This window comes from Cyprinus carpio, chromosome B18 (assembly GCF_018340385.1).
Source record: "Cyprinus carpio isolate SPL01 chromosome B18, ASM1834038v1, whole genome shotgun sequence".
Lineage (NCBI taxonomy): Eukaryota > Metazoa > Chordata > Actinopteri > Cypriniformes > Cyprinidae > Cyprinus > Cyprinus carpio.
Genome location: NC_056614.1, coordinates 26880350 through 26893889, shown reverse-complemented (window position 1 = coordinate 26893889; position 13540 = coordinate 26880350). Strand labels below are relative to the sequence as shown.

General features: G+C 34.9%; 3 protein-coding genes across 6 annotated transcripts; 1 reads left to right on the top strand and 2 right to left on the bottom strand.

Annotated features, from left to right (window-relative positions):
- Positions 1 to 600: 600 nt before the first annotated feature.
- LOC109066553 lies at positions 601 to 4092 on the top strand. Its single transcript, XM_019083582.2, has 3 exons — positions 601 to 670; positions 923 to 1141; positions 2932 to 4092. The coding sequence occupies exons 2-3, from the start codon at positions 928 to 930 to the stop codon at positions 3840 to 3842; spliced, it is 1125 nt and encodes a 374-aa protein (XP_018939127.1). The 5' UTR covers positions 601 to 670; positions 923 to 927; the 3' UTR covers positions 3843 to 4092.
- Positions 4093 to 4974: 882 nt separating this feature from the next.
- LOC109072986 (DCN1-like protein 5) lies at positions 4975 to 8983 on the bottom strand. Of its 4 annotated transcripts, none has more exons than XM_019089172.2 (9): positions 8854 to 8983; positions 8148 to 8277; positions 7974 to 8065; positions 7146 to 7216; positions 6974 to 7065; positions 6787 to 6895; positions 6536 to 6640; positions 5417 to 5519; positions 4975 to 5336 (listed from the first exon to the last, which is right to left on the bottom strand). In XM_019089172.2, the coding sequence occupies exons 2-9, from the start codon at positions 8216 to 8218 to the stop codon at positions 5281 to 5283; spliced, it is 699 nt and encodes a 232-aa protein (XP_018944717.2). In that variant the 5' UTR covers positions 8219 to 8277; positions 8854 to 8983; the 3' UTR covers positions 4975 to 5280. The 4 variants fall into 4 exon arrangements, with proteins under 4 accessions (XP_018944717.2, XP_042600563.1, XP_042600564.1 ...); XM_042744629.1 differs by having other exon boundaries at positions 5417 to 5516; positions 8854 to 8982; XM_042744630.1 differs by having other exon boundaries at positions 7974 to 8056; positions 8854 to 8980.
- A 14-nt stretch (positions 8984 to 8997) lies between these two features.
- Positions 8998 to 12223, bottom strand: LOC109072988 (eukaryotic translation initiation factor 2A-like). Its single transcript, XM_042744631.1, has 7 exons — positions 12077 to 12223; positions 11833 to 11932; positions 11661 to 11743; positions 10974 to 11095; positions 10785 to 10898; positions 9398 to 9463; positions 8998 to 9306 (listed from the first exon to the last, which is right to left on the bottom strand). The coding sequence occupies exons 2-7, from the start codon at positions 11928 to 11930 to the stop codon at positions 9241 to 9243; spliced, it is 549 nt and encodes a 182-aa protein (XP_042600565.1). The 5' UTR covers positions 11931 to 11932; positions 12077 to 12223; the 3' UTR covers positions 8998 to 9240.
- Between the last annotated feature and the right edge of the window lie 1317 nt (positions 12224 to 13540).

Sequence of the window (13540 nt, the reverse complement as noted above, 5' to 3'; positions counted from 1 at the left end):
GAACTAAAGTAACAAAATGTATTTAAAATACAACAATCAAATGCATTAAAATGGCTCAAATAGTGGCCCTAACTATTAGTAAAAATATAATTATGGATAAATTTGTTCCAAAATACATGAAGTATGTTTAGATGCACATCCTTTAACTTTAACAACAAAAAGGAAAACCTTTCTTTAAACCCTTTTCAAAAGTCTGTATGTAAAAAGTCTTATATTTTTTTTAGTATTCAGCATTGGTTTCTCTGCTGTCCATGACCTGTTTGTGTGGCAATGCACCACCGACAGAAATGTATAATCAATATAGCCAAAAATGACTTTTCAGATGCTGTAATGCATTGAATGGATACAATCAAATGTTTGATTTTTTTTTTTTTTTTTTTAAATAACAGAATGCTGGATTGTCAATTTCTCATTTGTTCTTCTGCATACACTTAGCACAGAGACAAATAATGTTACTAATTACCTAAAGCTCACATTCTTCAACCATAAACCACCCCTAACTGTTATGATATAAACTCCAGCATTTGGAAAACATCCACATGACAGCCTAGAATTGAAGAGAAAAATGTTAATCTTTAAACATGGAGCACGAGATGAAATATAAGAGCTGTCATGTGAGGACTGTACTTTACTCCTCTCACAGAGAAAACTACAGGCTTCAACGCATTCTGTGAGTTTTTGACTGGCTGATCTATACTTCATGCGATATATTTACATGATTTTAAATTTCAAATAAAAACAGTCAGAAATGTGCTGTTTTGACATACTGTGGACTTCAGATTTTGTCTGTGTTTTGTGAAGTCAGACCACTGGGGCAGCTATGAAACTTTGATCAAAGAGCAGTTTTATATTTATGCACTTATTAATAATGCAATAATATTGGTAATAGCAGTAAACACGCTGAACTTCTCATTTCTTCTAGACACAATGGAGTTGAGTTTCAGTTCTCTGTTGGCTTTGATTCTCTTCTGGGATTCTCTGTGTGTCCAATCTGAGACCGCAGCACACAGAAACTCCAGAGAGTCGCTGCAGACTGTGATGAACTCTCAAATAAACCGTCTGCAGGTCAGACCTGAAAACTCTGTTCACATTCATCCAGGACAAAAGCTGACGCTTCGGTGCCAAAGTGAAGGAGATGAAGGTGAGCAGCACTAAAAGTTCTTTCACAGCATGCTGGAAGTCTATAATATTATTCCATTTTCTTAATTATTAAATGTAAAAGTATTTAAAAAAAAAATTCATGAATTGGCAGTAAAAAATTTGAATTTATGGACAATATTAATTCATCAGTAGATTATAAAAAGCATTGAGTGACAGCTTACTTTAGGCTAAATTTACACTAAAATGAAAACATTTGTACCTATTTTCTTTGTTTTCTTATGCCTATTTCTAAAAGATGATGAAATCAGACTTGTGGAGAATTGCATATATAAAATAAACAGAAAATAAAACTATAAAGTGCATTCATGACCCACACTGAAAAAAGTTTTTCAAACAGTTCTTCATCCAATTAATAATTTGTCTTTCAATTTAATTTACCATTATTGGTTTTATTTTTCAAGTAATATTTTTTTAGTTCAAAAGATTGATAAATATAAATACTTTTGTGTATGAAAAGCACTTTATATTTTATTCAGCAGGTAATGCTCAACCTCGGAAAAGGTGAGTTAGTGCTTAAAATTCAGTACTGCCAAGATTTTGGAATAAAACCATATAGTTATGATGCCGTTTGTTGTGATTCTGAGATAAACTGTTTTATGTTTGTTAAATTAGTTTTTTCATGTTTTATGGGGAATTTTTTTAGATAAAAAATCATGTTTTGTTGTGTTTTTAAATTAACATTTGTAATTGAATTAGAATAAAACAGAAAATTGCATGAATGTTCCTTTATTTGTTTGCTATTTTTCTTAATTTTCTAGATTAACAAATTGGAAAAATAAAACAACTGATATAGATTAAACTCGGAAATTGCACTGAAATTTTTTCTTTCATCCAATTTAGGGTAATGATTTCACATCTATATCTTTTAACTTAATAACTTCCCCTAAACAATATTTTTTATGTCTATTAAAACTAAAAAAAAAAAAAAAAAGAGAGAGAGAGAGAATTTTTGTTTTGATTAAATCTATATTTTTTTGTTTGGATCAAAAATAGAATTTAAATTAATTGACTTTCTTCAACAAGAAAAATATACTTTGTGACAAGTTTTATAAAATAGTTTTTGTAGACATAGAAAATATTGTTTAGGGTAAGTTATTTATTTATCATTGGCTCAAGTTATAAAATATAGATTTTAACTGGATGAATAAAAAAAAAATCAGTGCAGTGTTATTTTATAATCATATCTCAGTTAGTTTTACAGTTATAGTATTTGTATTCTATTTTGATATATTTCTATATTTTCCACTTTAATTTCAGTTGAAGTTTTAGTAATTTTCTTGTGTGTTTTTTAATAGTTCTTGTTTATTTGTTTTTATTTCAGTTTTAGTTTAGTATTTTATTACATGAAGTTAAAAATAAGAAATGTTGCCTTGGCATCTAGTTTTTTTTTTATATTTTATTCGATTCCAGTGAATGGTTACTTTATTTCAAATAACAAACATTTTTATATAAAGTATTTTCATAATGTTAAGTGCTTCCTTTCACTGACCATTTGTTTAAAAAGAACCCAAATTTAGCTCTATTTTCAGTGTTTTAAGCTGTGAGACATACAGCGGGTAAAACAATTATTACACAGAACTTAATTTCTGAAATTATTTGCTTTGTTTTCTTTGTATGTATGGGTTTCGTGGGTTGTTACAGACATCTGCTGAAAATCTCAAGTCAGCACCACCTTTAGAAATATATATATAATGGGAAAAATGTTAACATGTTCAGTACTTATTTTATCCGCTGTATTGAGTCGTGATTGTTGTATTCTTCTCTCTGCAGTGCTGGTGCAGTTCTGGCAGACACCTTTCGGTCAGTTTGACAGCTGTAACCACCAAAACAAAGACCCAGTGTACACATGCAATGGCACTCTGAAGATTTCAAGAGCCACATCCAGCCATGATGGACTCTATTACTGTGTCCATCTGGACAAGATGAGCAAAACAATCGTGCCTTATAGAGTTAATGTAGTTGCACGGCAGAGGAAGACCAGGGAGGCAGGGGTTTACAGCGACACGGTGTCAGAAAGTCATTTCGCGGCGGCTGTGGCATCATCAGTAATCGTGAGTTTTTCAGTGGCCTTCACACTCGGTGCATTCAGCAGATCCTACGTGATGAAGTGCCTACGAACGATAAGGGCCCGCATGCCTCATAGAAAAGTCCATCACAATCACATCAACGGACAAACCACCAGAGCACAAACTGACACAGTGTTCTTCCATAAAAACCAAACCGCTGGAGGAGACGCTGTGGACACTGGTTTGGTTGATCGGGAACGCATGGATGTCGATGACGCGGACGCTATCAGAAATGATATAAACGAGTCAAATGAGCCTCAAACTTGTGAAGGAGAAGAACAACCCCCACGGTTGAGATCAGCAGCTAGCCCACATCCAAAGAAGAAGATCCGCGTCATTAAAGTCTACAACTTTGATGAAGAAGGGTCTCCATACAGCCATATCAAAGACTCAGGGACGGAGGGTGGAGACGAGGTCAGGCCCAAACTGAGGACGAAGTCACTGACGCGACTCAATGCCATCATGAAACAGGCTGAAGCTCTTAACATCAACCCAGACAGAGAGCAGACTGACGTCCAGACGATTCAAGAGGACGCTCCTTCACATGAAGACAGTGTTTCAGCTTCAGCAGGAGACACCGGAGACTCACAAACAGGCCGAGGGACACATTTATGACACAATGGAAGACATCACTGAAGACACCTTTGACAAATTTGTAGTTAGGCCAGGCTGATCTGTCATTCAGCTTTTTATTTTTTACTCACTAGTCTTAATCAAGTGTACATTTAAATTCAGCTATTCCCATTGATGTGTGGTTTGTTAGGAGGACAATATTTGTCTGAGATACAACTATTTGAAAATCTGGAATCTGAGGGAGCAAAAAAATCTAAATATTGAGAAAATCATCTTTAAAGTTGTCCAAATGAAGTTCTTAGCAATGCATATCACTAATCAAAAATTATGTTTTGATATATTTACGTTAGGAAATTTACTAAATATCTTCATGGAACATGATCTTTACTTAATATCCTAATGATTTTTGGCATAAAAGGAAAATGTATAATTGTGACTCATACAATGCATTGTTGTCTATTGCTACAAATATACCCCAATGACTCAAGACTGTTTTTATGCTCCAGGGACAGATATATATTTTTACAAGCATCAAATTGTATGTTAAACGTGCTTCATGTATAGTCAACATCACCTTTTCATTCAAAAGTAGTAACTGTGATGCATATATTTGAAATATATACATAAAAAGTTTGAGTTCAGTAAGATTTTTTTTTTCAGAAGTGCCAGTAAAAACATTTACAACGTTACAGATGATTTCTATTTCCAAAGAAATGCTTCTTTTGAACTGTCTATTCATCTGTGAATCCTGAAAAATAAAATATATCAGATTTTCCAGAAAAATATTTGCTTGATAATAATCAGAAATGTTTCTTTAGCAACAAATCATCATATTAGAATGATTTCTGAAGATCATGTGACACTGAAGACTGGAGTAATGATGCTGAAAATACAGCTGCGCATCACAGAAATAAATTACACTTTAACACATATTCACATAGAAAACAGCTATTTTAAACTGTAATAATATTTCACATTTTTTACTTTATATTTGATTAAATAAATGCATCCTCTGTGAGCAGAAGAGCTCAAATGTCCTTCAAAAACATTAACAGTCTTACTAAGTTCCAAACGTTTGTGTTTTTCATGCGTACGTAAAGTAAATACTTTTATTCACGCTTCATTTAGATTCTAGCTGGAAACTGCTCCGACAGTGCTGTAGAAAGAAGAACAATTAATTTACAACGGCTTTATTTATCTCCTTCTCAAAACACTATAAACAAAGTATAACTCCGAGAGAAAAAGAAAGAGAGGAAATTACAAACAGACTGAAAATTCATACAACACCGGCAACAGATTCAACACATAAGAAAAATATTCCCCCTTTTGTCTTGTGACTGCTCTGTGTCCTTTCCTTTTAAAGTAACACGGTAAGAGTCTCTGGGTAGTGATGTGGGACATGCTGAAGCAGTCCTCGAGACGTGTGCCTTCGTCTGAGGGGCACCGGAACACAACAAAAACTCTGATGTGTCTGCGTGCGCTATAATGCGACTCTGGCTTTATTCCACTCCACAAACTCATCCAGCATCACTGGCCCTGAAATCACAGACACGTCAGCAGCCGATTAACTCCTGCGCATCTTATGAGAGGAGATGAGAGGAATCCATCACACTTACAGGCTCCGTCTTCATCATAGTTGCTCAGGTCTGTGTTAACCGTGCGGCTGAACTCTAGGACGTTGTACCACTGGTCTTTATTCATGACTTTATACTTTGACTGCTGAGGAGAGACGCTTCTGTTAGTGCATCTTATTAAACCACAAACACTAATGAACTCAGTGAATGCATACACATGCACAAAAAAAGTTAAGTTTGGCTTTAAATGGACTACTTTTATGAGAGTTTGACAGCGTTTCGCTTGCATTTATGAAAAAAATGTGTGCATACACATGCACAAAAAAAGTTAAGTTTCGCTTGCATTTATGACTAAAAATGATCTTAGGAGTATGTGTGCAATAAAAAACAGGGTTGTCAAAATTAATTAATCTAAGAAAAATATGCAATTAATTAGTTCGTTTTTTGAAATGATTGACTGCTCTAGTAAAAAGTCTGAAATTCTGGAGTTTTGTTTCAAATTTAACGCCATAAAAATATCTTGAATGCTATAACAAACCAATTAATTATCATTTTAATAGGTTGCACATTTTGGGGCCATTAAACAGTAATCACTTAATGTGATAATTAAACTTCACAAGGTGATGATTTAATGAATATGAGTGTTGCATGTTTTAAAGTTTAAATGCGGCGATGCTTGCCGTTTCAGAGCAGCTCACGATCAATAAATACCACACTTTTATACTGTAATATGATTTAGATGGCTGTAAGAGTGTGTATTTATCTCCCTCAGCAGCTGGAAGTAGTAAAGACATTTCAAAATAAGAGTCTCAGTATATTTCAAGCTTGTTTAATTAAAAGTATAACACTTTTACTGGCTATTATTGGTATTTTAGTTACAAAAATGTATCTTGCATTTAATTCAACATTCAAAAGTATTATTTTTATTATTAAATAAATGCAGTTTAAAGCAGAAAGCAGTGCGCTTTCTGTATGAAAACATTGCAAATTTGTGTCCCTTGTAAAAACAAATTATATTGTGCCTCTGAAGGTTTTTATATGTGCTCTTCTTGGATGAAAAAAGAGAAAAAGCCCTGCTTTTATTGTGTTTTTTTTTTTTTTTTTTTTTCACCTAATCTGGAGCAGATCTGACAGTCTGGTTTGAAGAAAAAGACGACAAACCTCCAGAAACTGGTGGAAAACTGGGAACAGAGGCCACGTCCGTCCGAGGAGAAGTGCCAACATGGATTTTGCCGTGTCCATATCAAGACTGCGCTGATCTTTATCCTACACAATATATAAAACCAGACCAAAATATGATGAAAAACAACCCTAAGCAGACAAATATTAACTGTAAATTACATACAGATATAAAAACAAGCAATGTTTATCCTAAAAAGCAGTAAATGCGTGTATTTCTGTCATCCTCTCACCCTGGCGAAGTCGAAGGCGTATCTGTAAATGTTCTTGAATATAATCTGGTCGTTCAGCTGCGAGCGCATGTAATCCAGCTTGCCCTGTAATCTCTCTGTGCAGTCACAGCTGGACACACACCACAGAAGTTTAACGCCAGCATAATAACAGACTTTCTCATGACGTTCGAGGCAGGAAACATCTTACTGTAGTGACGTCATTCCTTTCAGCCACTCCTCTTTTGTGAAAAATCCCATGTTGGCCGCTTCAAGCTTCCAGGCTAAGACTAACATTACGATCTGAAGGGTCACAGAAACACAGTGCGCGTTATTTCAAGGGATTTCTTCCTAAAACCTAACTTTAGAGGAGCGCTGCTAACATTTTCTGGCTCCACGCCGATGTCCTCGCAGAACTTCTCCATGCTCTCCGGTCCGACGACGTCATCCGAACCTACACGCGTTTAAAAACACAGCAATAATCAGATCAGCTCAAGAAGGAATACTTCAACCAAAAAAAAAAGAAAGTGTGCTGAAATGCACTCAACCTCAGGCCATCCGAGATCTGGATGAGTTTGTTTCTTCATCAGGTTTGGAGAAATGTAGCACTGCTTAAGTTTTTCTTGATTTGATGTTATTGGGTGTCTTGATGATGAGAGCTGATAAAAACAACACAATAATCCACAAGTAATCCACAGCACTCCAGTCCATCAGTGAACATCTGGAGAAGACAAAAGATGAAACACATCCAGCATTAAGATGTTTTTAACTCAAATACATAGAGTCTATGATCCATAATAACACTTCCTCCAGTGAAAAAGTGCATCTGCTGTTGTCTCTCACAGAGAAAAATCCACACATCAATATTTGTTTAGAGCAGCTTTAAACTAATATGTGATCTGTGCAGATTTCTCTGTGAGATTCACACCAGAACACTTTTTCACTGGAGGAAGTGTTATTATGGATTATGGACTCTATGTATTTGAGTTAAAAACGTCTTAATGCTGGATTTGTTTCTCTTTTTTTGTCTTTTCCAGATGTTCACTGATGGACTGGAGTGCTGTGGATCACTCGTGATGTTTTTATCAGCGCTCATTCTGACGGCACCCATTCACATCCACTGCTGAGACACTGACGCAACGACACATTTCTCCAAAACTAATGATGAAAAGCTCATTCGATGTGAGTAAGAGAAGTACTGGTTCATGTACCTGCATACTCATAAAACCAGGCGAGGCACTTCTTGCTGGAGAACTGTTCATCAGAGTGAAGCAGCCGTCCTGGAGTCTGCGTCCTACAGTAACTGGATTTTAAAGAGGTGATGATGCAGCGACCGATGTACGAAAGAGTGAAAGACGCAGACAGAAACCCACAAATGTTTTCACCTGGTGATTCTGCACTTTCTGATGCCGGGGTCCTCGGATCCGGACGACTTTCTTTTCTTTTTCACCGGCATCACAAGACAAAGACTTGCCACAGATGTCTTTTTTTCTTCTGTGATGCTTCCTGCAAATCCTGATGTTGATGTGTGAAACAGAACATGCATTTGACCGAATATATAAATAATAATAATAATAATAATAATAATAATAAATGACTACAGTAGCACCTGAGCTTAAAATTAGTGCTTTTATTTTCTTATTTTGTAAACAAACTAGAAAGATTCTCTATTAAAATGATATCATTAGGGATTTTTCAAGAGTCGAGGCTATACTAAATCCCTTCTTTGATTCATACAAGTAGTGTTCAAAGTTGCAATTACATTTTTAAAACAAACAAATTAAGAACTATCTGATAAAACTAACAAATAACAAAAATGTTTCGCCTTTGTGGCTGATCTGCTCAATGCCAAAAGCCATCTAAACGTGTAAAATAAATGCAAATACATTTATATGAAGGGACAAATCACAAGAAGGACAGAAACAGCTAGTATTTTGAGTAAAATTGAAGACAAGCGCGCGCGTGATGTATGAATATACACGAGCAGCACCACACCGGCTCATCTAAATATCACAAATAAAGATGCAATAACACTCTCTACAAATATCAAACTCAGTTTAATCAAGTGCGTTCTCGTCAAACCTGAAATACCTGCTGCTTTTGGTTCGTCCCGTTGAGTTTATTTGTCAAAAACTTCATCTGCGTTTGTACTCAAATCTGCGACTGCTTTGGTTGCACACTGGAGAAACCCGCACTTCCGGCTCTCCAGCAGACATAATAAAAGTCACGCGGTTCGAATCTCAACATTTTTATTTCGTATTTCATGGAGGCTCTCTTGTGGTGTACGTCACACTGCACAGCAATATTGCTTTTGAGAATTTAGTACTTATTATATTAGCCATGTACAAAGAAACAAAACAGGTTCTTATTTATTAATCGTGAGTAGCTCGTGAAAAAAAAAAATCATCTTAATACATGTTCACGACAATAAGCAAGGTTTGGAAACTGATGAACAATGTGACAACTGGTACAGTGAGTTTACAATCCTAATTCAAGGTCTTCAAGCTCTTTCAACAGCTGGGGCTCTTTCTGCATCTTCTCAAGCTGTTAAAAAAAGGGAAACTATTATAATATTTATATGATAATAATAATAATAAATAACTTTTAATCATGCTGATGAGCTTTGCTGTATTACCTGATTTTTCTGCATGACTTTGCCAGCCGCCTGCTGCTCCTTGAGTTCATCAATGGCTTTGAGTTTCTGCCAGATAAACATGAAAATCCCATTAACATGTGCCAGACGAATTAAATTTGACATACATATACAATTAATTTATTTATTTTAAACTGGAATAAATTAGAACTTTACAGTGTTATTTAATAAAATAAAAAATAAAAAAAAGAAATAATTTGGACATAATTTACTTGTTGCCATACCATTAGCTGATGGTATGTTGCCATAGCATTAGCTGAGGATGTTATTATGTAAGTGACTGTATAATAAACGTTGTTAAATTTTATTTTTAACTGGTGTTTTTCAAGTCAAGAGTACATGACCATTTTATTTCTTTACCTCCAAGACATTTTTCTCACTGTAATAAAAAAAAACTTACATTTTGACAGGGAAAGAAAAACATTATTTTTTTTTTAAACTGGTATAAATGGGAACTTTACAGGGTTATTCAATAAAAATAAAAAATTAAATAAATAAAAAAAATCATTTAAATTTTGACAATTTAATCAAAATAAAGATACGTTGCCATGTCAGCAGCTGAGGCTATTCCCATGGCAAGACTTGCGTAAAAAAAAAAAAAAATAAAAATAAATAAATAAATAAAATAAAGAAATGCGAAAATTAAATTAAAAAATGTAATTAATTTCTTTACCTTTAAGAAGTTTTTCTCACTATAATAAAAAAAAAATACATTTTGACTGAGAATTTAAAAAATATATATATAATTTTTTTAAACTGGTGTAAATGGGAACTTAGGGTTATTCAATTGAAATAAAATAATTTTGCCATGTTGACAGCTGAGGCAATTCTCACTGCAAGAGCTATGTAATAAAATAAAATAAAAAATTTAAAGTATCATAAAAGTAGGTCCATAATTAAAATTAAAAAAAAAATAATTTTGACTGAGAATTAAAAAAAAAAATGGTATATTATAAATATTTTTGTTTGTTTTAATTAGGGAATTTTTTGTGTTTTTAATTTGAAAAAAAATGTTATGTTGCCATGTCGGCAGCTGAGGCAATTGCAAGAGCTATGTTAAATAAACTAAATAAAAATAAAATACATAAAATAAAATAAAATAAATTATATAAAATAAAATAAAATATATAAAATAAAATATGTAAAATAAAATAAAATAAATATATAAAATAAAATATATAAAATAAAATATATAACATAAAATAAAATAAAAAATGTAAAGAATCATAAAAGTAGGTCCAGTTTACTCTGTGGTCAATTCCAAGTCTGAGTACATGGCGGTGTTTATTTCCCTTCAAGAAGTTTTCTCACTGTACCTATGTATACATGCTGGTCTTATTTGATTGTAAACACATCCCAACCATTTCACCTTTTTCAAATTCTTGATCTTTTTGTCAGTTTCAGGGTCTCCGCAGCTAGAAGTCACATGACTGGCAGGGGCGGAGTCTGTGACTGGAGGCGGAGCTTCATCCGGCTTGTTTTCCTGAATCAACAGAATGCATCACTTATTCATCTTAAGCGTTTATTGAACAAATGCAAACACCGAGCTCTGGTGTACCTGCTTAGCTGCTTTCTTCACTTCTCGCTTTTTCTGGTTTTTCAAAGCAGCTTTGGACATCTGCTTCTCTCCAGGCTTCATGTTCTGCGGCGGCTCTTCTTCATGCTTGGATACACACATTACTGTCACACAGGACATTCACAATCTGGAGGAAAAGAGAATCTGGGCCCGTATTCACCACTAAGAGTTCTCCTAAATAGCAAAGGTTTAAAAAACCTCCTCCAGTGAAAAAGTGTTCTGGTGTGAATCAGGAGAGAAATCTGCACAGATCAAGCAGCGTTTAAACATCTCTAAACAAATATGTGTCTGGATTTTGATGTGAGAGACGACAGGAGATGCACTTTTTCACTGGAGGAAGTGTTATTATGGATTATAGACTCTATGTATTTGAGTTAAAAACATCTTAATGCTGGATTTGTTTCATCTTTTGTCTTCTCCAGATGTTCACTGATGGACTGGAGTGCTGTGGATTACTTGTGGATTATTGTGATGTTTTTATCAGCTGTTTGGACTCTCATTCTGACGGCACCCATTCACTGCTGAGACACTGTTATTTTGTGTTTTTAATTTAATAGTGATACTGATGAGAGACTGATTTGATGTGGATTATATTAATTTTTAATTATTAAAGATTTTTTCTGTTATGTATTTGTATTGATTTAAGTAAACAGACGAACACCGTGTTACCAAAGTTGTTGTTCTCAAAGAAGTGAAGTTCATTATTGACATTTCTAACGCTAATGCTTTCATCATCTGCCCAGCTCGGACACCTGAGAAGATGCAGACCAGATCATGAATGAACCGACAGCAACAAAACTAATTCAGCATATCATTGTTATGAACATTAACAGCGCCTCACCATCCCGTAACCTTCTTCTGATAAAACGCTTTAATGCAGGCACCTGTTTGCAAGTCCCACAGCTGCAGGTTCACCTCTCCCTGAGGGTTTTCCTGCATTTCTGAGAAATAAGTGCATTTGCTAATGAGTTCTGAGGGGTGCTTGCTCCTCATGGAAATTACTAAAGTAGTCAAACCTGTTCATTAGAAGGAAGAGTCACAATTCTGTCCATATTAATGTTCTATCATATATTAAAAGCTCTTACTGGTATACTGCTGCCAGGTGCCCAGCACTCTATTCAAAGGAGAGAATTCCAGTGCAGCAGTTTTGGGCAAATCAAAGGACTTCACCTAGACTCCAGTGGACACTCTGATCACGCTGACCCTATATCACACACACACACACACACACACACACACACAAAGACACACAGTCACAGACAGACACACACACACAAACACACACAGACAGACACACACACACACACACACACACACACACACACACACACACACACAGAGAGAGAGACAGACACAGACACAGACACACACACACACACACACACACGAGTCGGAATGAGCAAACTCTCAAAAATGAGTTCTTTTGATTTCCCACTCTCTATTAAAACACCTTTAAAATCAAATTGCTACTTTTTAGTTTATCTTTGTGATTCAAAATAAAGACAAAGATGCATATAAACAGTAGTTCACTCAAGAGCAGCGAGTGATTCCGTCTGTTCTTTAAATGATTGATTAACATTGAGACAGCTCTATATTATAATATTTATATCTACGTAATAAAATGTTGCACCTCAGACTTCCCCGCAAGACATTTAATTTATTTTTTTTATGCTCTTTATTAAAATATGTATGTCTATGTTTTTAGATGTTGCACCATATTTCTGGCCAAGACAGTATATTCACAATAATGTAGTACCTGTTTATAGCAGGAGGCGTCCGGATCTCTTTCAAATCGTTGATGTTCATGGATTTGTTTAAAACCCGCCACCATATTGTGCTCAAAATTAGACTGGTTTGCCAGCACGAGACATTTCAATATGATGGGCCTCCTCCCTCCCGTCTGCTATTTACAAAGCAGTGTGTTGTGTGGATAATGTAATCCCTAAAACAATTGTGTTGAGAAGCAACCACCCAAAGCAGGAGTCGCTGCTGAACCTACGTAGATTGAGCCTCTTTCAAACGTGTTGTTAAAAAAAGATGCCATTTTAGATGTTTAAGTACTATTTGCAACAACGTCTGATGCTCTGAGCTCGGAGGTTGCAGCAATGCCGTCTGATCCACAGCAGGTGAAACAGCACCAAAAACAGAAGAAAGACAAAGACTGAATGCTGGCTTCTGTGTCTCATGTGGATTTGATACTCAGGCAGTCTGAACAGAGATCTGGAGGTTGTACTGTATGGATGGAGCCTATGAGGGGTCTGTAATTGTCAGCTATGGGGAATAATAAGTCTACACAGGATTTGCTGAGTTTAATGTTCGTAGCTTGACTATTAAACTATAATACAGCTTCTATGGATTTAAAACCTTAAAACTGTTAATAAATGCACGTTTTTAAATCATTTATCAGCTGATCTTTAGCTAAATATTACTCAGAACGTCACATTTGCGTGTGTGTGCATATGATGGCACGCTTTAGACCAGTACTGGTCAATGATTTCTTGAAATTACGATATAAAATATTTTTTGCGCTTATTATGAATGAGTTCAAG

What these genes read in the sequence shown, in the direction of transcription:
- LOC109072986 (XM_019089172.2), bottom strand. Translation starts at nt 8,218, where the DNA reads ATGCCGGTGAAAAAGAAAAGAAAGTCGTCCGGATCCGAGGACCCCGGC. An exon ending in AGAAAGTGCAGAATCACCAG is followed by an intron (nt 8,066 to 8,147) that starts GTGAAAACATTT and finishes TTTAAAATCCAG; the next exon opens with TTACTGTAGGACGCAGACTC. An exon ending in ACGCCTTCGACTTCGCCAGG is followed by an intron (nt 6,641 to 6,786) that starts GTGAGAGGATGA and finishes TATATTGTGTAG; the next exon opens with GATAAAGATCAGCGCAGTCT.
- LOC109066553 (XM_019083582.2), top strand. Translation starts at nt 928, where the DNA reads ATGGAGTTGAGTTTCAGTTCTCTGTTGGCTTTGATTCTCTTCTGGGAT. An exon ending in CCAAAGTGAAGGAGATGAAG is followed by an intron (nt 1,142 to 2,931) that starts GTGAGCAGCACT and finishes TTCTCTCTGCAG; the next exon opens with TGCTGGTGCAGTTCTGGCAG.
- LOC109072988 (XM_042744631.1), bottom strand. Translation starts at nt 11,930, where the DNA reads ATGCAGGAAAACCCTCAGGGAGAGGTGAACCTGCAGCTGTGGGACTTG. An exon ending in TGAAGAAAGCAGCTAAGCAG is followed by an intron (nt 10,899 to 10,973) that starts GTACACCAGAGC and finishes CTGTTGATTCAG; the next exon opens with GAAAACAAGCCGGATGAAGC. An exon ending in AAGTCATGCAGAAAAATCAG is followed by an intron (nt 9,307 to 9,397) that starts GTAATACAGCAA and finishes TTTTTTTAACAG; the next exon opens with CTTGAGAAGATGCAGAAAGA.